The sequence below is a fragment of the Pavona decussata genome, unplaced genomic scaffold, assembly GCF_977016875.1.
Source record: "Pavona decussata unplaced genomic scaffold, jaPavDecu1.1 SCAFFOLD_40, whole genome shotgun sequence".
Lineage (NCBI taxonomy): Eukaryota > Metazoa > Cnidaria > Anthozoa > Scleractinia > Agariciidae > Pavona > Pavona decussata.
In genome coordinates, this window is record NW_028145462.1 from 3,175,507 (window position 1) to 3,201,635 (window position 26,129).

At 39.0% G+C, this 26,129-nt stretch overlaps 4 protein-coding genes across 5 annotated transcripts in view; 2 read left to right on the plus strand and 2 right to left on the minus strand.

Moving 5' to 3' along the window:
* The first annotated feature begins 1,434 nt into the window (after nucleotides 1-1,434).
* Nucleotides 1,435-14,449, plus strand: LOC146483232 (polypeptide N-acetylgalactosaminyltransferase 1-like). The gene is made up of 8 exons (XM_085106388.1): nucleotides 1,435-2,093; nucleotides 3,898-4,073; nucleotides 7,252-7,627; nucleotides 8,191-8,308; nucleotides 9,461-9,775; nucleotides 11,197-11,298; nucleotides 11,714-11,851; nucleotides 12,497-14,449. Exons 1-8 carry the CDS (start codon nucleotides 1,687-1,689, stop codon nucleotides 12,659-12,661), a joined length of 1,797 nt encoding a protein of 598 aa, XP_084962514.1. The 5' UTR covers nucleotides 1,435-1,686; the 3' UTR covers nucleotides 12,662-14,449.
* The window catches only part of LOC146483233 (uncharacterized), a 227,575-nt gene continuing 206,013 nt past the window's right edge, over nucleotides 4,568-26,129 (minus strand). Inside the window, exon 23 of one of the 2 annotated variants that reach the window (XR_014863930.1) lies at nucleotides 4,568-4,585. The gene's annotated coding sequence lies outside the window, so the exon portion shown is untranslated. Of the gene's footprint in view, nucleotides 4,586-17,911; nucleotides 17,966-26,129 lie in introns of those variants that run through there. The other variant, XR_014863931.1, reaches the window with a different exon arrangement.
* On the plus strand, nucleotides 16,420-17,787 carry LOC146483234 (prolactin-releasing peptide receptor-like). Its single transcript, XM_085106412.1, has one exon. It carries the CDS (start codon nucleotides 16,494-16,496, stop codon nucleotides 17,544-17,546), a length of 1,053 nt encoding a protein of 350 aa, XP_084962538.1. The 5' UTR covers nucleotides 16,420-16,493; the 3' UTR covers nucleotides 17,547-17,787.
* On the minus strand, nucleotides 20,544-21,587 carry LOC146483235 (neuropeptide FF receptor 2-like). The gene has a single exon (XM_085106206.1). It carries the CDS (start codon nucleotides 21,585-21,587, stop codon nucleotides 20,544-20,546), a length of 1,044 nt encoding a protein of 347 aa, XP_084962332.1.

A 26,129-nucleotide genomic window follows, 5' to 3' on the forward strand; every position in this document is an offset into this window, starting at 1 on the left:
TTTTCTCGACTTAATAGGTTACCATAGCAACAATCTAACCGGTTAAAACCAGCTCTAAAGTTAGCTTTAACTGATTATAACTGAAAAACGAGCTTGGCGACCCCCATTTTTTTACTATCGAATTGTAATCCGCGTATCAAGACGTCTGTTTTGGCAGAGTTAAAAAAAACCTAGCGAGGAGTTCAGAGCCTCTTTAAATTTTCGAACATTTAAAATGGCTCTGAACCTCCTTTTTTTTTTTTTTTTTTAATTTGCAAAACGTTGCGCCTTGACATGCTGGTTTCAATTTGGTAGTTAAAAATGTCGGCAGCCCAGCTCGTTTTTGACTCACCAGGCAATTTTCCTAGCAACTTGTCTACTCGCCAGTGCACAAATCATTGCTGGTGTAACATGGCCTGAAAAGAGCATGTCTCGCTAATTTTTTGTTGCCGCAACAGTTGCGAAAAGTAGAAGTTGGTTCTACTTCGTGCAACGGTGAATACAACAAAAATATTGGGAGACAACTTCATTTCAGGGCTTGTTACACTACGCAACCTTTCGCAACTTGTGTCACAACGGCGCAACGAAATTGCAAGACAAGTTGCCCAGTGCCAGTGCCAAGCTAAAATGATGCTGTTTTTAATTAACAACAGATAAGACTTTTGTGTTGCTATGGTAGCCTATCGACTCTGTGGGCATTTGTTTGATTCCATTGTTGTCGTATCTACAGAGTGGTACTGATTGATCGATCAAATTACACGCTGAAGGCGGAAGTACTAGAAACCGTTGTGAGGAATTTTTTTTTCAAAGTCGGTAAGTCTTGTAAAGAGGTGTAGGGCGTATGTTACCCGAGTAAAATAATAAGCAAAATCCAAAAAAGGGTCCAAAAAGTGCAAAATTCCGCAATCCAGAGCATTTGTCGAGTTCGCGAATCTAGTAATTATCAGTTGAATTTGATTTAAATTATTCATCCGAAATACTGAAGTTTTGGCCAAACCCGGTGATCCTCAAACTATTCACCGAAATCTTTATTTAACTACGGTAACCTCGTAAAACTAAGTGTGAGCTGGGAGGCACCTTGTAAAAGACGGTTCGATTAAATTTGGTGTTCGATTTTATCCTTTTAGCTACACCTGGTGTTTGTGTAAACTATTTTTGAGGAGAATTGTCGTTCACATTGCATCAACACGAGTTGCATGCAAATTTCAGTTTGCCATATTTGCGTTGCGTGACAATCTAACGGTGATACATTCAATACTTTCATGGCGCCTCGAGCAGTCTATTGTGACAATATTTCATTCGAATTTTATTAACTGATTTCACTAACTGAGCCTAATTCAAAAGAGGGGATTCCCATTTCAAATTGTAATTTTTATAACACAGGTATCGTATCGCGCGCCATCCCACCGGAAGTAACAGCTGCTAATGTCAACACCATTGAAATTACTGTTGCGTTAAATTGCAAGCACGGGCGCAAACAAGCTGGTATTTTGTTCGCTCTAATTTACCAGCCACAAGCAAGCTAATGACATCGGAAAGGAGACACAACATGAACCCGTTCATCTCTTCATTCATCTGTTAATTTTTCAAGATCTCGTACACAGGTCGAAAAATTCATTGTAAGCTGGCGTTACGTGAACATTTCGTCCGTGTTAAAATCTCCTGAACCATAACAATGAATCGCAATTGAAATGGTCCTCTTCGGAGATGATTTATTCAACCAGAAGACGATATGTGGTCGTGACGATCTTCTTCACGTCGGTTTTTTGGTTAACAATCGAGCTCATACTCTTGACTTACACTAACCGTTTAAATGTTGACCCACCGCACGGAAAAAACGCGCTCCCAGAAGGTTGGAAATCACGAGGCAGAGATGAAAGTCGCAGCTTCGCTGACGTGTTGCTACCGATCGAAGATTTCAAAACATTATATGTGACTTCAATTCCTCCGAATCCCGGTGGACCGGGTGAGGGGGGAAACGCTGTCTACAACAACAAAGACGATCCAGTCGAAGAGAGCAAAGAAAAGGAAGGCTTCAGAAAATATAGTTTCAACGAATTGGCAAGCGCCAAGATTTCACTGGAGAGATCGATTCCTGATAATCGACCACCAGAGTGAGTACAATTACTACATAAGATTAACAAAGCCGAGGCTTTAGCTTTTAAATAGTCTCCAGGGTGGCAAATTTTGATCGTAACATACCGTGGTGTTAGTCTGTCTTTGTTGTTATTAAAGTTTTGACGAAATCAAACAAGGAAAACAGTTTCCTTGTTAAAGAACAAAATTGATCTTTGACGCGAAGATAAAATATTCATAAACCAATTTGACTTGCCGATAAAAAACAGAAAGCTGTTTTATATTTAGCTTAATATTTGCATAGATTGCCTGTTATGCCATGATTTACTCGTAGATTTAAAGTGAGATGTTAGATATAACAGACGATACGTAAGAAATTGCCGGCCGATGACTTGTGCCTTCCGTTTGAAGAATGTCTATTAATGTTTAACTTTGTAACTTCAGGTCTTGTTTTGTTGCTTGTGGATTTTACAGATCAGAGCCAAAACACTTGAAAACTCAACGGGGGATAAACGAATTCGTTAATGCAAAACGTCTTTTGTCCATGGCCAAGGATTAAAAAAAAATTTTTTAGTAAATGTGAACGGAAGTTTTGACGCAAAACCCGCATTTTTGAAATTTTTATCTGACTGAAGCAGATGCCTCTATCAATAGCTCTAACTTGCGATGTCTCGCAAAGCTTTCTTTGAACGTATTCAATGTTATTTTTCATTCATGTCTCCCAGTAACCAGCTGGCTTTTCTCACGAAATATGTTAAAAAATATCTAAGCGGAAGCCGAGTTTGAACGCAATATTCGCAGTTTTCCATTAGCGCCACCTCTGTATAAACCTGCAGCCAGAGTTTCCCTAAAAATATAACAACGATGTTTTAAGACGTTGTTCGGCTTTATTAGCCAGCAGATCAGTTCACGAATAATATGTTTAAAAGGGTTTAGTGATTTAACTCGAAATTCTTAGGTCAAAGTCCTGCTATGAGTTTCCTAATACGATATCCGACCGCGGAATATCATGTTTTTTTCGATGAAGGAATTTGTGTTTGTGTCACGCTACTCTATGCAAAATGTTTCAGTTACAGACAAGAGTCTCAATAATAAGTCTGCCTTCCATAAAAATCGTTTCGTATTTTCGTTTGAATTTTTCATCATAAAGAGAAAGCAGTAACAAACTTTTCGCCAAACATAAATGCAAATATTTTAATCGTTCTTTGCAATGCGGAAACCTATTGTATTCTACTTTACTATATCACGTCGTCATGCATGTCACGACAGCTCCATTCTGTTTTTAACAACTGGTTGGCTTTACCAAGAAATGTGTTTCAAAAAATCGTTAAACCTTTTGGCTGCAAGCTCTAAGAAACAAGTTATGTTTATGTTAAGTTCTTACACAAGTCCCCTTATTTTAGCGCGTCTTCGTTAAGCGAGCTTGGTAGCGTTTTAAAGGGACAGTCTCAGTTATTTTTAGTGTCCTTTTTGAATAGTCCGAAAATATATTTGTATCGGTCGATCGTTAAAATAATGGTTCAGTTTTGTTAAATATAACCCTACTAGTGAACAGAAACTAGTATAAATTATCTTCGGTCGCGGATGGCTAGGATGCAAATGGATGCAACTTGAAAAAATTGGCAAACTTTTCAAATTCTTCGTGTGTATTTTGGAAAAATCACTATGGTATATTCTTCCTCAGTGGAATCGCTTAATATTTTTCACTCGATGCTCTAAGAACAATTGCGTGTTGGAGAAGAGGTTGTTAATAAAATATCTGCGCAGTTTGCACCAAAACACAGCAAAAATAGCCGTGACACAGCCTCTTTAAGCATTCTCTCCTCTCTTTTTCTTCAACAGGTGTCTCGATCTTAAGTATCCCTCAAATCTTCCCAGTGCTAGCGTCATTATTATATTCCACAATGAGGCGTGGTCGACACTTCTACGCACGGTTCACACTGTATTGGCGAGATCGCCACCGGATTTTTTAAAGGAAATAATTTTGGTGGACGATCATAGCGACTTCTTTGCATACGGTAAGAAATCACTCTTTGTTTGTTATTAAATCTGTGTGGCGAGCTTTGTGGCAACAGGTGGTCATTTTGTCGTCGTTTCACGCACACCGATGGAGAAGCGTTCAACACGAAGCGTGATCACGCTTAAGCGCTAAACGTAAGGCGTGAAGACACGGTTTGATTCAGTTGTACAGGTCCAGGACTACTCCGCGCGATCTTGATTTTAGAACCACATGACAAGGATTTTGTTTTCTTTATTTTTGTGTTTTGTTTTTGTTTGTTTTTTGCTTTGTTTATGTGTTTGTTTGTTTGTTTGTTTGTTTGTTTGTTTGTTTTTTTGGTTATAACGAAAAGAGTTGATTTTGTTCTAGTGAGGGTTTGTACTACGCAAACGTTCTGGGGGTGTTCTGTATGAACACCCGCAGCGTCCGGAAGCGTAGCGTCTGCGTAGTAGGCGGTACTCTGCGTGATTGGCGGAGCCGCCATAATCGTTAATCGCCTCTTCCCTATTCCCCTTGCGGATTCAGTGCTCGCTCGCCCAACTTCGCTTTCGCCCATACTGGAATTGATGAAAAGAAAAATGTAAGGGAAAATTGACGGCAACGCTAGCGAAAAGGTCGCTTGAAGAATTAAGTAATTCGTGTTCTTAAAATCCAACTCATTCATTTTGTATAATTTGGCCGAGCTAGCCGGGAACTGAATTCGTCAGTGAGGACAGGGTTTAAGTCAAAGGCACAGAAAAGAAAATTCACCGCCTTGCGCGCGTTCATGTTCTCCATAAAACTTTGAATTTCAAGGGTCATTTCATTCCCCTTAAAGCTTTGAATTTCGTCCCCTGCTTTGTAACGGACGACCAAGAAATTTACCAGGGCGCGTTCAGCGGTTTATTGACCGTGGTGTTTCCTAAGGTGATGATATTTGTACCAGGTAGAAAAGGTTTGGTCCCATTCATCTGCTCATGAAGCATACTGTCGCTAATTAAGGTGAACACTTCGGTAACTGGCTTGGGTGCCTCTTAATTTCGAACCCTTGACCGCGGAAAATTTACCTCGGCAAAGGGCGCTTATAAAGGGTGTAACACTGAAGGGCTTTTGGGAAATTTGGCTCCGTGGCTGAGCAAGAGGGGCCCTGCTTCCTTCCGAGATCTTTTTTACATCAAGTGGACCAGATCGTCTTCAAGGAACACAGCGTTTATTGCAGATCTTGACTCATTCTCTTATAGGGCAGAACTCAGGATCGGAGCTTTTACTGAAGAACGTTTGTCATATAAGACCCGTAGCCAATCGACAACTCAATTTCACTTGCGTAAGCTTAGCAAATGGAGGAAATTCTAAACAAATTACTTTTCGCGCCTTTACAAACTGAAGCTCATTTCTTATTCGAAAAGAATAGCGAGTGTTCAACATCTATGTGTTGTACTTGACGGTTAAAAAGGCTCCGATATTTCCTAAACTGAGTGAAATTTACTTTCACTGAAGAATGTCCCGTTACAGGGGGTTAGTTTCTAGAGAAACTGTGGTGCTGCGTCGGTGGGGAGTAGAAGCGAATGTTTGTTTTTTCTTTTTTAATAGAGTTGATAACGAAAGGTAAATTGGCCAACGTAGAGAGATTCGAGTGCTGACATTTCGAACGTTAGCGCTTCGTCGAATTCACGGTGATAAACGCCCTTTTAGTTTTAGAACCGTTTACCACGAAACAAAACAGGGAAGTGTGAACATATCTTTTGATCAAACACGTTAACACATTTCAAATCGTATTAAAGTTTGTGCGCGGTCACAGATCAAAAATACGAGCAAAAACAAGACGTTTTCACAGACACTTTTCTGTCGTGTTTTGACTTTGCTTTAAGAGTGTCACACCTGTAGAAATGTTTATTTGGCGTTAGCAGGTGTTTGGAGTACGTATCACGTCTCAGTGAACATTTACAATACCACTGTTTCCCTCAAAAGCTATTCCAAATTGCTTACCAACTTTTTGCGGCCATGAAGGGAATGGTTTTCAAGCAGTTGAGTCTGGGATAGGGTATGGAAATCAGAGAAATTTGGTCTAGAATAAGGTATCATCAGTCCAGGAATCTTATTGCTTGAAGAATTTAGTCTAGACTAGGTTTCCTTGGAGTTGACGCTTAGAAAACGCGTTCAGGTGTTGTTGTACATGTAGAAGATTTTGTTTTGGCTGGACCAAAACAACTGGATTTTCAAAACCCTTAGGCACGTGTTTTCTCACACCAAACTCCCCAAAACCGATGAAAAAAATTCGTTTTTTGTACACTCTAACCGACCAGTTTTATCGCCTTGAATGAGTTTGCCACTGTATTTCTTGCAAGACGTCGTTTTTCTAAACTTCCCGGGCACCATTTTCGTCCATAAAATTAGATTTCATATTTCAGTTTTTCTTACAGATGATTACTTGGTGTCGATACAGACCTCACTGATTTTCGTAAGACAAATCATGTCATTATGCTAAGTGATTTGTATTTACGTATAAAAAGCACTGACGTTTGGATCAAGTCCGCCCTCGCTTCCATTCAAAGGTCGGGCCACTAAGCACACAACTACAATATGGCTCATTTGGTTATGAAATTATTACAAGAATTTATTATATCTCTCAGTTAGTACGCGCGGTGTGATTGGTCAATTTTGTGGGCCGTATTTTACTGTACGGCACGCTAGATTTGAAAATTATTCCTTTCCCGCGCGCCCGATTAACCTCAGAGTTATAATAAATATCTTACTAAACTCGTTTTCTCGGTCCTACTGTAAGTTACGGATCCTCGTTTTTTCCCGTTGATTTATTGATTTACTTATAGAACAGACCTCGAACTCGGTTAGTAAGAGGTATTTAGTAATTGTCATTATCAATAACAACTGATTAATGTTATAAATGAACATCTTGCGTGGCCATTCCAGTCCTATGTACTTAGTATATTGTAACAAGAACCGAAGGTGATGTTGACTTTCTCCATTTAATAGGCCAGTTCCGAGTTGCATTAAACCTCATTATGAAAGCGAGGCTAAGTGCAAAGCATTTGTTATGAAAATTAGTTTTCATTCATATGCAAACAAAACTAATTTTCATATGAAAAATTCGCACTTAGCCTCGTTTCATAATGAGGTTCCCAGCAACTCGTAAACGCCTATTTGTGTGCGTCCAATCTCTCTAGCCAATTCTTTAATTTCTTTGTTTTTCCTCTTATCAGCACATCTCAACGAAAAACTCGACTCCTACATCCAAAAGCTACCGAAAGTCCACCTTATCAGGGCCAAGATTCGACAAGGTTTAATTCGCGCGCGTCTTATTGGAGCCAATCAAGCCAAAGGAGATGTGCTGGTCTTCCTGGATTCTCATTGCGAGGCTAACAACGGTTGGTTAGAGCCGCTGCTCGCAAGGATCGCGCACGACAGGACTATTGTTGTTACACCGGATATTGAAGTTGTTGATTTGAGGACGTTTTCTTATGCTCGAAGCAAAGGAGCTCACAATAGAGGTATTTTTAATTGGGAGTTGACATTCAAGTGGAGAGCGCTACCGGAGTATGAGAAAAAACGGCGGAAGAGCGATGCTGATCCCATTAGGTAAGTGGAATAATACTTATACTGTAAAAAGGTGTCAACATTTGACGAAAGTGGGCAAAGTAGTTGCCAAAACTCGCTGTTGCAAAGGATAATTTTTTTCTTGAAACTTTCAACTCGTAACGCTGACAAACGTTTTTCCAGAGAAGTTGCAGCGAACAAATTAACATGTTAACCTAAGGGTACAACGTTACTTGTTAAAGGTGTAAGACCAGTTTTGCGTTTCTGCCATCTCTCAATGTAATGCTAATCTATCTCGCAAGGCCGCCGGAATCTTGCTGAGAGTTGTACCAAACATAGGCTAGTCTTCTTTGTCTCGCCAGGTTGCAATACAAATTACAGCATGTGATATGTGTTCTGCAATTTTCCTGGTAATGCTCGCCTTTTGGAGGCATGTTGACCGTACATTAAAAGTTATACGCATCGATAGCTAGGCTAAGTGTACTCGCAATATTTTCCTGATTGACTCAAAAACTTGATCTTTGCTCTTATTTATTAGAGCGTGCCTCAAACGTTTTTTAAGCACCCAAGAAGCTCGACTATCTCTTTTTTTTCTTTGTTTTCAGGTCACCCACAATGGCCGGTGGATTATTTGCTATCGACAGATCATATTTCTATAAAATTGGTTCTTATGATATGGAAATGTCTTACTGGGGAGGTGAAAACGTCGAAATTTCATTCCGGGTAAGTACTGAGTTCTTCCGCTTTCGATTCTGGAATATCTTTGACAGTTTTGGTATTTACTTGGTCCTAAGTTATCATTCCTAATGATGGTTTCTGCAATTGCCAAATCATCGCTAAACAACTCTTTTTTGAGTAATGGCTCTGCACATGTCGACCGCTTTACATTATTGTCGTGCATTTGCGTTGCACGCGCCCCGTATTCTGACAACTACAGAGAGCTTTAAGCCAGCGACACACTTGGCGATTTTGTACGCCGATCGCCGCGATCGGCGAAAATCGCCAGGTGTGCCCGGTGCAGCGATTGCAATTTTCGCCGATCGCCGATATCTGGCATGTCAGATATCGGCGATTAAATTCGCCAAGTGTGCCCGCTCCCGCGATTTTCTACGTTTATTGCTGCGAATAGCCAGTAAAGCCAACCCATCAGGTTGGGCGTTTTTGCATTGGCGCTTTTTTTATAATTTCATTTTTCACGTGAGTTTTCAAAACTGCCACATCGCCGCGATCGGCGAAAAGAATCGCCAGGTGTGTCCGCATCAATCGGTGGCCGATTTTCGCTGGCGATCAAATTCGCCGCGATCGGCGTATAAAATTGCCAGATGTGTCGCTGGCTTTAGCGACGACGGAGGCTACGGCAAAGTGAACGTCGAAAATGCAATAGGCTTAATAACCAAAACAACAACTGTGCACGTGCATTATACTTTTTGGTACATTTCTTTGCCGTCACTTCACGACTAGGACGTGAAAGTTCCTGATGGTACGTTTTATGGTGGACGTGAAAACACGACGACGAATTTTTCTTTCTCTTTCTAAACTTGGGTGCGGTCTCCAAGAATTCAACATCAGGAAATTTCACCTACATTTGACATTTAAAGCAAGTTGGAATAATCGCGATGACATTTGGAAAAACGCAAATTGATTTTAAAGGTGACGTTTTCGCTGCCGTCGCCGTAATCGTTGCTAAAGCTCCCTTATGACTAGCTAGCAATAGTACATCACACTGTTATGTTTCCAACTCAATTTACTGTAAGATGAAGTCTCAAAGTTTGGTTTTTTATCGAAAAATATTTTTGAAGTTTTGAACGTTTAAAGTCAGCTGGGTGGATTATTTCCTTTCGTCTTCTAAGCCACGTTGACGATTCACCTTTTCAGATTTGGATGTGCGGTGGATCCCTGGAAATCCTACCTTGTTCCAAGGTAGGTCACGTGTTCAGAGAGAGCCAGCCTTACAAGATTGGTGAGGGCGCCATTGATATGAATAACATGCGGCTAGCGGAGGTGTGGATGGATGAGTATAAAGAAATCTTCTATGCCATGCGGCCGCAGCTCAAGAAAAAATCGTTTGGAGACGTAACTGAGCGAAAAGCTCTTCGAAAAAGACTGAACTGCAAGAGTTTTAAGTGGTATCTAGAAACTATAATACCTGAATTAAGTATCCCGGATATGTATCCCTACGGGAGAGGGGAGGTAAGTGGTGATGATGCGATAAACTTGATTACAGGTTCACAGCGGTTAATAGTACAGTGCATGCGCGGTCCAAGCAATAATTTAAAACATTTACTCGAACCTCATAACAACGCGCTTTGTTAGTCTCAATAGGCCGCTTTGAGCCTCATTATGAAAGCGAGGCTAAGTGCAAAGTTTTAATTATGAAAATTAGCCCCTAATCATATTCAAACGAAACTAATTTTCATATGAGAAGCTTTGCGCTTAGCTTCGGTTTCATAATGAGGTTCACAGCAACTCGGAAATGGCCTATTTACAGCTCGGTCCCAGTCGCCTATGGAGCACAATAGAATGTCTTTAGTCGTCGAGCTGATTGGCAACAAAAATAAGAAAGTCTAAGGTTTTTACTTTGATGGTTCAAAGCTGAGAATCTTTTTGTGTGAGACTGTCAGTTTGCTAAATCATTTGTTTGAACTAATTGATCGGAATCGGAAGCCCAAGCAGAAGAATCAATCAATCACATAGCACATTCCCAATCCCTTAACGTGAGATTTAGAACGGAAATCCTAGGGGCCTTCCGCCAATGGAAGCGTGGCTTCTTTTTCTGCTTCCGTTGTATTGATTCACACAAGGTCAGAAGATTCTTCTGGTACCGATTCCGATTCCGACGCTTCTGTTGCTGCTGTCTGTCGCTTGTGTGGACTACATCTCAAGTAACTATACCGCAACGAGATTCGCATTCCAAAACGAACATTCTGTAGACGCGGAATTCCCGTTCCTTTCACGCTAACTAACTAATTTAAAACCAGAGCAGTCTCAAGTTTACATCTCACCCCGGAACGAAAGTCGTATCGGTATTAGAAAACTGATAGAAAAGCTCCCGTAGTCTTAAGAAAAGTTTTTTTTATTTATCTTAACTATCCGATAAGTATAAATGAGAATTCAAAATAATTGCCCGTTCCGAAGTTCATATAGGGACTGAGCCCAAGTTTACACTTTATTCAAATTGTGTCATATCAAGAAATGAACCCCATCACCAGAAAGATCACATAAAAATTACTAAGTTAACCAAGTTTTGTTGTGTAGCAACCAGTCTGTGACCTGTCAAATGCCGCCCAAATTCCATCCAAATGTCTCTAATTCTCAAATCCATACAAAGTCTCTAATTTTTCTGATTTTTGAAAGCCTTCTACATGTTTGTAATCTAACGATGAACCTCAAACTTTGTAAAACTGGTTAATTTTAATGTGATCTTTTTTGTGACGGACTCTAATTTCTGACTTAATGAGTTTAAAAACTCGTCTCCAGTCTCCATTGGAACTCCGGAACGGGCAATTGGATAACAGTAAAACCAGGCAGCAGCTGCTGCCTTGCAGCTGACTGTTCGATAGCACAAACAATCCAGCAAGTTTCCAAAACATTTCACTGGTTTATTTTTGCAGGTTCGTAATCTCGGTACCAACCAGTGTTTAGACACGATGGCCAAAAATGAACCCGGAGGAGAGCCCGGCATGTATATGTGCCACGGAATGGGAAATAACCAGGTACAGATTGTGAATTGTGTCCTAAAATGTAAAGTTTTCGTAGAGCCAGCAGGCATGAGATAATTTTTATGCAAGTTACGACATATTTTAAGGTATGCATGTTTCGGGTGAAACTTCTTCCATCTTCAGTACAAAAACCCGCTAGCGGGTGTGAAATAAAATATTTCACACCCCCTACACCACCCTCCTGCCCCCGCCACTGAGGGAAATCTGTTGTACTTTTCTCTCAAATGGCATACGTCAAACATGCTCTGGTACCCAGGGTAACATTAGACATTAAGAACCACGACCAAACCGTCGCAAAATGGTACAGTAATAGTACAAGCTTGAAGCTTGTGGTGGTCTTTGCCGGCTTTATGTTGCTGTGCAAACGCAGCTTAACCTATCCTTTCTTTGTGCTCTGTGTTTCATGTAGTTCTTCATGTACACCAAGAAACACGAGTTCTGGCACGACGAACTTTGCTTGGACCTTGTAGACAGCAACCCGAGCACTAAAGTTAAGATATATTACTGCCACAGCCAGGGCGGAAATCAGAAGTGGGAACATGATCAGGTAAGTCCAAATAACAGACGTGCTACTACAGCATCTGCAAGCACGATAAACGATCATTACAGTGATCCTATGTGAAAATATAGCTGTTTCACTTGGTAAGAATATTCGTTGCCGTCTGTTTCATGTCTCATTGCTCGTACCTTGGTGAAGGCATACATTGGGAAGTTCAAATTAAGACTGGCGACGAGTTTTAAAGTTTTCATTTTATCAGAAATTGGAGTCCATCACAAGAAAGATCACATTAAAATTAGTCAGTTTACCAAGTTTGAGATTGTGTCGTTAGATTGCAACCATGTAGAAGACTTTCAAAACATCGGGAAAAATAGAGACTCTATAGATTTGGGGGACGCCATCTCAGAATCAGAGACATTTGTATTCAATTTGGGCGACCTTTGACAGGTCACAGCCGTGTTACTACACGATGAAAGATAACCAAACTTGGTAAACTTTCTAGTTTTTATGCGATCTTTTTGGTGATGGAGTTCATTTCTTCATATGACGCAATTTGAACAATTGAACAACTCTACCATTGCCACCCTCATTCACAGTATTTTTCCCTAATTATTCGTGAAGGGCCCTGGAACGAGGTTATACCACCGTTCCTCAAGGCTTTTAGTTTTGATACTTTTTTCTGTGGTTTCACAGGATGGAAGGATCCGCCATTCACTTCATGACGTTTGTCTAGACGTCACTGATGGATCAAACTTGGTTGTTCGAAAATGTGATGCTGATCGGCAAACCCAGAAATGGAGATTCAGTTCATACCCTGAGGAAGAAAGGACTAAAAACGCACAGCCTGAGATTTTATAACGTTCGCTAACTTGATTTTCCTCTAAATGTTTTTCTAGTGGTTTTCAATAGAACCGTTTTCTAATTTAGCATTCTCAAAAGAACCATTTCCAATTAAAATCGGATTATAGATTTGAGTAGACTTTCTCTTAGGAGTCCAATTGTGCCTTCGTTGTTAAGGCAAGTCTATGACTTGAGCTGTCTACCGTGGGATAGTCGATGGGGACGCAGTCAGAATCAACTATCACGCATTGAAATCGAGCGTGAATAATCTAATTATTTTGATATGAATGAATATGATTAATATTTGATCACTGAAGTGGAAAGTTTGACTTGATCACATTGGGACAGCTATAGAAAAGACGTGGATCGTTTTACTGAGCGAGGTAACAAATTCCAACCTATCATCAAAATCACGGCCGAAATATTAGAGAACCAAATTACTTTCCTCGATACAGTGGTGTTCAAAGGGGAAAGATTCAAAAAAGATTCTATCCTAGACATTAAAACTCACGCAACGGGAAATTGTGACGTCATATCAGGTCGCAATTACTTCATGATTGCCAAATGACGGCCATCTTGGATCCGCCATCTTGGATTTCTGGATTTCCCAACAACTTCATGAAAGCGCCGAAATTGAACGTAAAGTAATCAAAACCAATAAAGGAACACTAATTTGAGCTAAAAACATAAATATTACAGTAAGAGAAGTATTTCTCCCATTTTAAATTTGCTGTTTATTTTACTGAAGGTACTGAGTTGTTCGATCATTTTCCTGGAGTATCAAGAACCTTAATACATCGAAAATAATTGGTGGTTTTCACCTCACACATCGTCACGCAAGTAAAAAAATAAAATCCTCAACCATTCTATAGATAAAGTCAAGAAATTGATATGTTGTAGATAGAAGAGTGATACTTAGACAACGTGTGAAAGCCACAGGGCTGTGCGATATCTTATAAACGAGTTATTCGAGAAAATGTACTACGGACAATTACAGATTTTAGTATGGGACACCATGTTGGTGTCCCGTCTGAGGGACACTAACATGGCGGCCGGAAACCAGCAAAAAACATCTGGAATTTACCTTGGCTATTTCAAAGCCTTTCTTCTCTCTGTTAAACTTTTACACATTGACACATCTATTACATGTTAGCTGATCAGACCTAAAAAAACACGAGGCAAATCGATGTTTTCGTGTACGTGAAATGCGCAAAAATCTAAAATTCAAACTGCTCTATTTTCAAAACAAAGAATGCTATCCTGCTGAAAACAAGCAAGCCGATGGAAATTTATATTTTCTTTCATGTGATGAGGATAAAAACCCAAAATTGTGTTTAGTTATGAATTTGAGTTTTTTATGACGTCATGTGAAAACCAAGAATACGCATTTGTGTGACAAACGAACTCATGCCGGCCAAATCTTACGGATTATGCATACCGAGGCCGTCTGATCAATCGATCTCACGCAAACAGGGCTATAAATACAAATAGTTGGCGGTGCATTGTGGTCACAAATAAACCAAACTGAGCGAATGTTGTCGGTCAACCTCGTCCCCAGGTTCGTCGTGGCTACCACGCTGACTGCCCTGGAGACGAAGTTGGTTGTCGGTGGCTAACGCACCAAATCAAACCAATTCAATATGTGGTCCAAAACTAACAAAAAAGAAATGAACCGAGAAAGGGTCCTTGGTTATATTTTGTACACGTGTTTTCTCATCTTTTCCTTTAGGGGATTTTTCTCTTATTTATTCATAATATTATGGATTTCTTCCAGTGAAATAATCGAATAAATATGGGGGGAAATAATGCAGATGGTGTTTTATATAAATGGCTTCATGACAAATCCACGTGCGATTCTGCAGATTAATTCAGGGACCGCGGAGGGGAGGGACTGTTAAAAAATATTTTATTTTATTTTACCTAACCATATCCATCACTTACAGAAACAACTTACCTTACATATTATTAAGTATATTAAGGTTTTCTCCTACAAACCCGACACTTCAGACGGTTTGTCGTTAGGTTTGTTGCTGAAAGGACGACTAGATTTCAACCGTGAAATAATGGAATTTCAGCTGTTGTTTCTATTTTCATTCGTTCTTGGATCGGTATTTCACGAAGATAAAGTTTCATCACTGAATAAGTTCGAGGGAGTTTTTGCACAAAGGCATTCATTTATGAAAGCTACTTATCGCCGTTACGCGTAAATATTTGAAACAGATAATTATGTACAGCTACGGCCATCCTGGATCATTCAATCCCGCTGTCATAACGAAGAAAGAAACACATGATTTACGGAAACATGAACAACAAAACTGGGTCTTCGCAAGCTGCTGGCTGGCTTTTACGAGAAAACAAGTCGAAAATTTGTGCCTCATCAGTCTGTTGTGTTGGTCAAATGTAAGGGCCAGACTCAGGCATTGACTCCTTGCTTCAAAAGAAAAGAAAACATATTTTAGTTGATACAATTACAAATTTACATCAGTGTTGACAAGTTTTGATGCATTTCTAGCCATTTCAGAAGTCTTAAGTTTAAAATTTTCCGGGAAAGCATGCCCCCGGACCCTCCTAGTTGTCTCAAGCTAACGCGTTCACTTTAGCCCTCCCTGTCCGCGGGCCCTGTAATTCAGTGAAGATTTTCCTGTTCATAGACTGACAGAGACGGCAACTGCTTCAACTGGTACTGGATTATATTTATTGTTGTAATTTGTAGGGCATATAAATCGCTTCTGTCCTATATTAATTTTATTGCGCTGTTAGTCTTTGTTGACTGTTCGAATGCGTGACATCCGGGAAAACCTATCTGATCCAATGCATGCGCCAACGTTTGACCGCGTTGACAGAGTAACGACGCTACGAGGGACGGGGCGGGAAAGCAGGAGACCCTCGGAACGAGGCTACCCGTCCTCGGAACGTAAGAGAGACCGCAAGTGGTCTGAGGCTATCTAATAATGGACACTATTGCGAAAGGCCTTAGTAATTCACCTAGAATGGGGGTTCTTACATTCGCTCTATTAAAATGAGCATGGTGGTCAGTGTATAAATTATGTATGTCTCTGTTATGTCTTTCTTAAATCACGTCATATGCCATAAAAATTCAAACAGGCTCCCCCCCATTACCGGATAAAATTTGCGTTTCGGAAGGTAGATTTTGTCCTATATATAAAAATGTAGAGCAATTTTGCTGAATTTTTCCAAGACTTTATTCCGCGAAAATTCGTATTGTGGTGTCAGTCCTAGCAGACTTGCGTGTGTGTTCCGCCTATAACTTGCATGCCTGACTTCCATGGTTTAGGCAGGTGTTAGTGCTTTTTGGAAGAAAAAAAAAAAAAAAAAGGAAATTAATTGATGTTGTATATCCGTTTTTTATCATGGTGAACCATTCATGCTCAAGGCAAATATTCAAGAGTTTAATTAAAGTCTTACAGCAAGGCAAGAGACCTTAGCTGTCGCATTGAATACGACCTACTTGATACGAACGTCTTAATGAAAGGCCTGTCATTGAACGGTTTGAAAAGATCTGCCAGGAGTCCTGTAATTTCAGTTTTAGATAGCAAGATTCATCATCTCGGAATGGCGAAAAGCACTTAAGCTCACCTTAATTAGGAGATTCGTATTCATTTCAGCTGTCACCTTATTATGCTGCATTTGTTGTATCGGAGGGATCTATACATCACAAATTAAAAAGCAAGAGTTCAACAATCGCGGATTATGAATTCAAACCCACTTTCTTTTCACGAAAAGTATAAAGCAACGAACGATTACTTCGACTGTTGCAAGTCAACCTCTGCTCGCAACCGTACAGTTTGGTTTGTCAGGTGAAAAGTAGTGGAAAGAAGCGTGATTTATCATGAGTCGGATTTTAAACTCATCTTCTTATAATTTCTCGAGAGTGCTGGTAAATGAAAGTTGCGAGCCAGTTGCCGAAGAAACGTTCACCATAAAGGCCGTAAAGGTGCTTGTTTACTGCGTAGTTCTTATTATTTCTCTTGTGGGAAACTCCGTCATTATTGCAAATGTCGCAAGAAACAAGCAAATGCAAACAACTGTAAACTATCTTATAGCAAACATGGCAGCATCTGACTTGGTCATTTCGACATTTGCTGTTCCAATAAAACTCGTCGAGATCGTGTTTGGTCCTCGAAGATGGTTATTAGACGGAGCTGTGGGCTTGATTTCATGCAAACTTGTTTATTTTCTCCAGGACATTTCATCGTCTGTTTCAGTTCAGAGCCTGGTCGTAATTGCCATTGACCGATACCGAGGAATTGTTTTTCCATTTCGCCAAGCGATTATAACGCCAAAGCGGTGTAAGGTCATCATCCCATTGGTATGGCTTTCATCGATGGGTCTGCACGCCATATATTTTTACACTGTTCGACTTGTTTCTCAAAATAATACAACATATTGCGTCTTTAGCTGGGAGCCAGCTTTCCATCCCCAAAAGGCACAAGAACTGTACATAATCATTATATTAATCCTCGTGATCTTGCTGCCTTTCTCCGTTATAACAGTTTTGTATTCTCGAATCATTTGGAGTTTAAGGAAGGGAGGGCTCGAGAGGTCTTCGTCATTTTCACATCGACGGCACAAAGAAAACGTCAAAGTTTTCAAATACATATGCGCTATAATGGTTGCTTTTGCAGTCTGCATTCTTCCAATAAACATTTACGCAATTCTGTATTTTTTTGTGTGGAAGTGGAAAATGCCGTGTGGGATGGAACAACTTGGATTTGCAATGCATTTTGCTTTGTTTTCAAACGCGGCCATTACGCCTGCGATAAATCTTGCGTTCAATGACAGACACCGCAAAGGATTGAAAGATATTTTAATAGCACTCAAGTGCTGTCGTGCAGATACTGGAATTAATTCAGTCCAAGGAAGTGTCGAATTACACAGTTAAACGCTTGAGAGACGCACCAACTGAAAAACGTTATAGACTCAACACTTAACCCAAAACGGATTTTACGGAAGGGCGAGTGTTTGTTATACGCCGATCAATTTAAAACTTCGACATGCCCACGGGCATTTGAACTTTTGAAAATTGGCTTGTTTAAATTCCCACCCCACTGGGCCAAAAAGCCATTTAACCGGATGGTTCCCACTAATAAAGAAGTATGTTTGTGTGGTTAATGACTATGCGAGGAAAGCAGATCTCAGCAAGGGCTGTTTGAATCCAAAAAGAAAATTGGGGGTAACGACACATTTTTCAGAGATAATTAAACAACAATTATTATTTAAAAAAAAAACAGTAAGATAAAAAGCCTATACGGCGATTTTTTCCAAATTGAAGCTTTGTTATCTCTGAAAAAAGCATGGTAACTCCAAATTTAGTAGGCACCGTCCTTAGGTGAGACTGCACAGGCCAGGCTCCTGTACCTTGGGACTTCTTGTTTAATTTGTTTCTGTTTAAGAGTTATTCTACTGGGTGTATGGACGAAACGAACAAAAGTTCAAAAATCTATTGGGGAAGTGGCCAAAACTACTATACTCGAACTATACTCGACCAACCAAACAACAAAATAAACGGTGGTTTCTGCCTGCACCCCACTTCCTCATCTTCAAAAGATGGTGTCTCTATTGCATAACCACGCCTCTATCCGGCAGCAAAAAATGACAATGAAATTCAAACCTCATTTTTTTTTTGTTTATCTAACAAAGCTGACTCTTGCTATCTCAAATTTTCTGTGTCGGCTCAAGTTTTAAAGCCAATAAAACTTTGTCAGTAATGTTCATGAAATAGATGGTGTCTTCGATAACCCCCCTACCTCAGTTAGGCTGGATCCTCTTCGAACAAACTTGTTTTGATCAATTCCCTTGTAGCTGCCACTCGGATAGATGGAGATGTGAGGGAAAAGGGTAGCCAATGCGGGCAGTTTTTATACGATCCACAGTGTACACTTTTTTCCATGAGAACGGCTAATTTTTTTAGCTGAAAATTGGGTCACGTTTTTAATTTTTAAGTAAGCAAGCAGGCAAGTAAGAAATACAAAAATACAAAATATAAATTAACATCAAACAGAAGAAAGATCCTCGCAGTTAGTACGCAACTTAAGTGGTTGCGAAAAGAAAGCCTGGAAAAAATTCAGGCTTGAACGGGATTCGAACCCTTGACCTCTGCGATGCCGGTGCAGTGCTCTGCCAACTGAGCTATCAAGCCAACTGGGGGCTGGTCACATTGTGAGTTCGTAATATACCCGTGAAGGATGAATAAATGAATGTAAATATATGAAACATATATTTTGAACTGCGGACGAAGGATCAAATAGAAGTATAAATTAACTATAATTAACTATAACTACTAAATATAAATTAACATCGTTACTCAATATAAATAGACGAACGATAATAAAACATAAAGTAGTAACAAGTAAAATTAATTTAAAAATCAACTCAACGTGCTACGCCCTTTGAGCTAAGAAGGTTTGAAAAGCTGTTCTTAAAAGTTACGTGTTAAAGTAAATAAATTTCGATATCACCAGGAATGCTACATAGAGAATTGATTCCCGTTGCTGTAAGAAAAACATATTTTGTATATTACTGATGTATATTCTAGTAGTTTTGACTCTTAAACAAAACTGTCATCCTCCAAAACAGGTGGACAAAATGAAGCTGTTCTTGCTAAAACTCAAGCTTAGAAATCTCTTAACATGTTCCTAAGATTTTGTCCAATCTCAACATAAACGTTCTTATAAGGAGGGCCATGTAAACAATAAAGGCAGTGTATATAGGAGCTTAGGACCAATATGTCCATCTGCAATAACTTTAACCCCCCCCCCCCCCCCCCCAAAAAAAAAAAAATAAAAATAAAAAAAAGCCTCAGGGCACGATTCAATATTTTCAAAAAGATTTCCGTTATTTTATTTTGGCCTCAAGCCGATTTCGTTGCTAATAGTAATTACAAAATCAAGATTATCTTTGTTCGGTCCATGAAAAGCCACTCTCTGAATGATTTCCTACTAAGCCAAAATTTTCTGTTCAAAACATGTTCAGTTAATTAATTTTTTTCACCCCTGTGGGGAAACATCTTCCCATTTATCGGATTCTCCATCGCCATCGAATTCAGAGTCCTCAGAAAACACACATTTTCATGTCCAGATTCAGACCACATTCATTGAAACGTACAATGAACCGTTTACTCGAATGTTTTCTTTTTAAGTAACGATTTTAACTTAGTAATCGTGATTGATCTTTTAGAATCAATTTGTATCTATTTACAGGTTAAAAAGCGAGCTTACTTCATCCCCACCGTGAAACAAGATGTCCTATGACGGTGTTGAGCACGGGGCATTTAGATACGCTTCAATTTCAATTTCAATTTCCTTTGTTTTTTTTTTTCCTGACTCCATGCCAGTTTTATAAGCAACAGTTAGCCTGAATACTATAACTATTCAATCATTGAACAGTATGATAAGTTTTTCAATGCTGCAGTAAAAAAGACTTGCTGGCAACATTGTAGCCAAATTTCCAATAGGAAACGATAAAACGAGATACTGCAAATGTTTCCAAACAATTTTTAAAACAATTTCCAAGAAGATAAAGTAATAGTATTAATATGTTTTATCTATCATTTGATCATATACACATGCTAATTTGCGCCATACAAATATTAATTATTATTAGAGCGGTCTCGTACTCTGGCCAATCGCAACAGATGTAAACAACACAACGAGCCAATCAGAATTCGAAGCAAATACATGTAACCGGCGCCAAGCACGGGGAAACGCGTGCGGCGAAAACACGATTGGTTTTGGTTTGGATTCCCATTGGTTGAGAAAGTGGCGCGATCTTTGTTAACCACTCACAGAGCGTAGTAATGCAAAACCAAAGCAAACACGAAAATTACTTTTGACACTCAATTGAAAACCGCTCTATCAAGAACGATTTCACCAGGTTACGGTTAATTTAATTCGAAATTCGCTTCGTTCAAATTCACCCCGTCATCTTTGTGACAGGGCGTCAGCTGTTTTAAAATGTCTTTCAGCCCTTTGCGGTATCTGTCATTAAACGCAAAATTAACCAAAGGCGTTATAGCGGCATTAGAAAAGAGGATAAAATGTGCGGCAAATCCAAATTGCTCCATGTTACACGGCATTTTCCACTTCCAAATGAAAAAATACAAGATTCCGTAAACATACATTGGCAGAACGCAAAATAAAAACGCTACCATTATGGCAAAGATGTATTTGAACACTCTGGTGTTTTCCGTGTGTCTTTGCCTGTAAAATGACGAGCACCTTGCAGTTCCTTCCTTCTTTAAACTGCAAATAATTCGAGAGTACAGAAGTGCTATAATAGACAACGGCAAAGTGACAACGAAGACTAATAAAACTATAACATATTGTTCTTGTGCTCGCTGAGGATGGAAAGCTGGTGCCCAGCTAAAGATGCAGTACGTTTGGCCGTTGTGGGACACAAGTCGTACAGTGTAAAAATATATGGCATGGAGACACATCGAGTTAAGCCACACCAGTGGGATGATGATTTTGCACCTTCTGACGGTTACCATCGCTGGGTGAAATGGAAAAGCAATTCCTCGATATCTATCAAAGGCAATTACGACCAGGCTCTGAATTGAAACAGTCGATGAAACATCCTGGAGGAAATAAGCAAGCTTGCATGATATGAGTCCTACAGTTCTCGTTATTAACCATCTTCGAGGACCAAGCACGATCTCGGAGAGTTGCACTGGCACAGCAAACGTCGAAATGAGCAAGTCAGATGCTGCCATGTTCGCTATGAGATAGTTTACAGTTGTTCGCATTTTCTTATTTCGGACAACAGTTGCAATAATGACTGAGTTTCCCAAGAAAGAAACCATCATAACTAGGATGTAACCCAGAATTTTTACAGCTTTTATGGAAGAGGTATCATCTGAAAACTGCTTGCAGTTGTCCTTTCCGTGCAATGCCGAGAAATTATACGTAGACGAATTTACAATCATGATGAACGGCGTTGTAAGTTGCTATTTTACTTTACATGAAAACTTGCAGCTGTAGAGAAAACTGTTTTGGCAAACCATTGCTTTCAGAAATTGAAATTGTTTGATCCAGATGTCCTGACCGGCAGTTGGATATGAATCAGCTCTTTTCTTATATCTCTCTCCTTTTTGTCACATTCAGTGCCACTACCGGTAATTATTGATTCGAGTGATATAACCAATTGTTTTTATAAGTGGGGGGTGGGATCATGGTGCAGCATTGGATGACATCAAACAATTTGACTATGTGATAAGTTTAGCGGAAAATGATTGATTAGATATAAAAACGTATTTTTTATTTTTGGGAAGTTGCAAACAAAGGCTTATAATTGATAATAAAAGTATGTTCTAGCCAAATAGTGAGTGATTCTCAATTTTACGTGGGCACTCAACGTTAATTTCAAAGGAAGGCACTTCAAGACCTTTTGCGTGCTTTAAAAGGGATGTTTGTTTTCGATAACGCAATTTCGTCTCCCCGGATTCTTTTAAAAGCTGAATTTTTCAGGAAATTTTAGGGAACAGATCTCTGGCCGGGTAGCTGTGATTAAAATGGCCTAAGGGGGCCCACTGAAGATCTTTTCAGTGAAGTAGTTAGAATCGAGTTACGTGTTATCACGTTAATTATAACAACGAATAAAAGGTGGAAACGCTGTATGGCCACAAAACCCCTTTATGACAGAACAAACAACCAAACAAATATTATTGCTTCCAAATTAAAGCGTCAAGAGATAAGACCTAAAACCAGAACAGAAAACTTTCATGAGAGCTTTTTTTTGTTTTTGACCACTACTGTGCATAAACAGGAGAATGACAATGATATCATACAGCATGCAGCTAATTTTAAAATGTTAAGATACGCTCTCACTTATGTTCAGAAATGTGATGTCAGTCAAGATTTTGTTTTAGCTGTAATTTTTGGGCTTTACCTTGGAAATAAGAGACTGTAAAAATCACAGGTGACGTAAAACAAAGGGAAAAAACGTCAAAACAAAATTATATTTTTTTTATTCATAACATAACAACAGCAAAACATTTATAACAACAGTTATTTACATGGCAAAACATTTCAAAGTGTTCCTTTCAGAGAAGGAACACAATAGCCTACAACACAAAAAAAAAACCCCGTCAGGTTCTTACACCGAGGTAAAGCCAATTTTTGCAGCATAAGGTCAAATCCTTGGGAAACTTCACCGCTTTACCGGCTGAAGAAATGGGATGTATGAAACCCATATATTTTATATCTGATAAAACACACTGTGTAAGATTTCTGGCGATCGATTTCGAAAACAAATATCTAAGCTTATTTCATTTTTTTGTGTGCTCTTCATGGTAACGTCTATTTCATCGTATTTCAACGGAATTTGCGAGATTCAACTAATAAATATTATTTATTAAAATTCTTCTTCTTATAATTATTTTTATTATTAGGTTGAGTCTATACGGAGTGCCCAAGACAGTTCCCTTTTCCGTGAACGAAGTATTGCCTCATCTGTGCGGAACTATACAATTCTTATTTCTCCCAAACGTTTTGGGTGCCGACATTTTATGATTAGTTGACTTAAAAAGTAGTACTGATGAGACTGTGTGGCGCCACTTCTTGAACGCGTTTTTTTTTTGTCTTCTGTGGCAGGGGAGGGGGGAGGGGAGGGCGGATTCCGCAAATATAAAAGCTATAACAACAAGACTTGGAGGATAGATAGTACGTCCAAAGATTTTTCCTTTGAGGTCAACAACAGCAAGTGATGATGTCATATGACAAGGTTGTTACGTCATTAATGCTAAATGACGGCAATCTTGGATTTCTGGATTTAATAATAATGATAATAATAATAATAATTATAATAATAATAATAATAATAATAATGATAATAATAATAATAATTAATATTTTTATTGCACATTTTCTATAAAAGTAATCAAATGCGCATTACAGACATTACAATAAAATCCAAAAGAGAAAAAAGAGATTTTCCTTAAACTTCAGGAAAGCGCCGAAATTGAACGTTGAGTAATCAAAACCAATAAAAGAACATGTACACGTATATAAGATAAAAACAGAAAATGTACGGCAAGTAAAGTAATTTTTCTTCATTTTAAAAAGAAAGGGATTTTCCATTTTCTAGATAAACTGCCTTTCAAAAATTGGTTGCCATAGTAACGTGAAAATCAATGAACACTAACCGACCACATCAAATTACTCCCAGATAAATTTGTATCCGTCGTCGTGTTCTTATCTTCTTTTTTGATTTCATCTTGTAAAATAATAACTGAGGAGACCTAATTAATATGAGCTTCATAGTTTCCTTTAGGTCTCCTCGCCATTGTTACATCTATTTTTTTTTGTTTACATTGTATTTGTGGTGTGGCAAAATAAATAAAATAAATGTAAATAAATTTCTGAAAAAGTTTTTAAAGGGTGGGGTTAACATTCCAGCGCATGTGCATGAATCTAAATGCTTTTTTCTCTTTCTTATCAACTTTATGGCCTTAAAAATCACACTCACATGTACTTCAGTAATCACATTTTATAATTAGTCCAAGCAAAATGACTGATGACCAAAATTCACAGAAAATGCTAGACTAAGTGGATTGTACTTATATTGTCGATATTGAATTTAGCGTTGACCCGTAGGATTTATTCCACGGCTAATGTGTTTACAGTTATTTGCATGCGAAATAACGCAATTATATGAAAAAAATTACTTTATTTATTTATTTATTTATTTATTTATTTAGCTTTGTCCAATATGGACAGGGATACCGCAACAGCTAAGGCCAATTACTGCGGACCCGGGATATACGGAATATACGCACAAAGACCAGACCACAACACCGGGAACTACGTCCCCTACTCTTTGCGAACAGTGAGTGGGTTCTTTAACGTCCCACAGAGTTATTTACAAACAAGGTTTGTGAGACGGGGCCTACGGTTTATCGTCCTTATCCGAGAAGACTAGCCACCCGAGTTACCTATTCCCTTCCGAATGGTTTATAAACAATGAATTAAATTAAACAGGCCTGGATCATAGCGAGCAAAGGCGAAAAAGTATTTTGATTCATGGACATGCGCAGAACTAAGAACCCCTTCCTTCAAGTTTCAGGGAGTTTGCTTAAATATCGAAAAAAGTTATTCATGTCCCTCAGAGCAAGAAAAGTGATGTGTTGATTTGTTTACACGAAGGAAAAAAACGGGATCGCTTAGAACTGCGACATATCAGCAATTATTTTTAACAGGCACAAATGTGAGCTTTCTTAGAACCTGCTCGTCTAGTAGCTGTTTACTTACTAGTAATCTGTGGACACTTTCTGAAAGTCTGGTGAGAATTGATTTACAAGGAGACATTGGGAGCATCAGATGATAAGGTGAGGTCTAGAAATCTTTGAGACGAAAACACGTATTTTTGAACCAAAAAGGAAAGCATTTAAGAGGGTAATGAACAGCAACATCTTAAGAAATCATGTAATACGGGCCCAGTAAGTGAAAACCATCTTTTCTGAGATCAAGAACAAGGACGATTTGCGCAGATGTTGCCACGGTTTCCAGCTGACCAGTTGCTAGTCATTCTATTTGGCAGTCAATCGCTTGAGCGGTTGTTTCTCCACTTTATGTTTGAAAGAATTATTTGTGTTTTAGTAAGAATTAAGGTTAGGGGACACCTTGTGTCCATCACACAGTTCATGAATCTCATTAGCGCACATATCTGGACATTTCTCTCACTTATGTTCAGAAATGCACCTAACCCTGAATTTGGGTACCTCATATAAAACAGACCTTTCTGTCGTTTTCATGACTTCATGTTTGACAGAATTATTTGTGTTTTAGTAAGAATCAAGGTTAGGGGACACCTTGTGATGTCTATCATACAGTTTATAAATCTCATTAGCGTGCATTTCTGGTTGTTCAAGAGAAAAAAACGATTCCTTCCCTATTCTTTGATCCAGAAGCGTCACCGAAAGGAGTTAACCGTGAAGTCCTTGAAGGAGCTGTAATGAAACTAGGTAATGCTTATAGTCTTAACATTTTAATTAGCTGCATGCTGTATGATCGAGAAGAAATAGCTGTTTGTAGGGGATATAACAGGGAGCTAGGTAATGTAAAACTCAGTCTTTAAAAATAATAGAATACAAAAAAAAAAAAAAGAAGAAGAAGAAGAAGATAACACAGTCCCGTACTGCTCATGCAGTATTCTTGATTGCCAAATGCTCGCTCGTATAAGATTGTGTGTACAGGTCTATGTAATGTTACAACAACCTTGCAGAGCATACAATGAAGACAGTACGACGACAGTTGGCGGAAAGCCTACAAGGCACTACTGTCCCGCTCTAGCTGTAGTATGATTAACTTGAATAGTCACACTTACGATTAACATTTGACTTACAATCATGTCGGGGCCCATCAACGAGAAGATTTAAGTACTTCAAATGATATTTTATGTTTTATGATTTCCAAGAACGTTTTCGAGACCCGAGAAAGGGTTATTTTGTGCACGATAACACAGTTTCATC

Bases quoted from the DNA above. Each gene is read 5' to 3' on its own strand.
- LOC146483232 (XM_085106388.1), top strand. From the start codon at position 1,687: ATGATTTATTCAACCAGAAGACGATATGTGGTCGTGACGATCTTCTTC. The intron at 7,628-8,190 runs GTAAGTGGAATA...CTTTGTTTTCAG, and splicing joins AGCGATGCTGATCCCATTAG to GTCACCCACAATGGCCGGTG. The intron at 11,299-11,713 runs GTACAGATTGTG...TGTTTCATGTAG, and splicing joins ACGGAATGGGAAATAACCAG to TTCTTCATGTACACCAAGAA.
- LOC146483234 (XM_085106412.1), top strand. From the start codon at position 16,494: ATGAGTCGGATTTTAAACTCATCTTCTTATAATTTCTCGAGAGTGCTG.
- LOC146483235 (XM_085106206.1), bottom strand. From the start codon at position 21,587: ATGATTGTAAATTCGTCTACGTATAATTTCTCGGCATTGCACGGAAAG.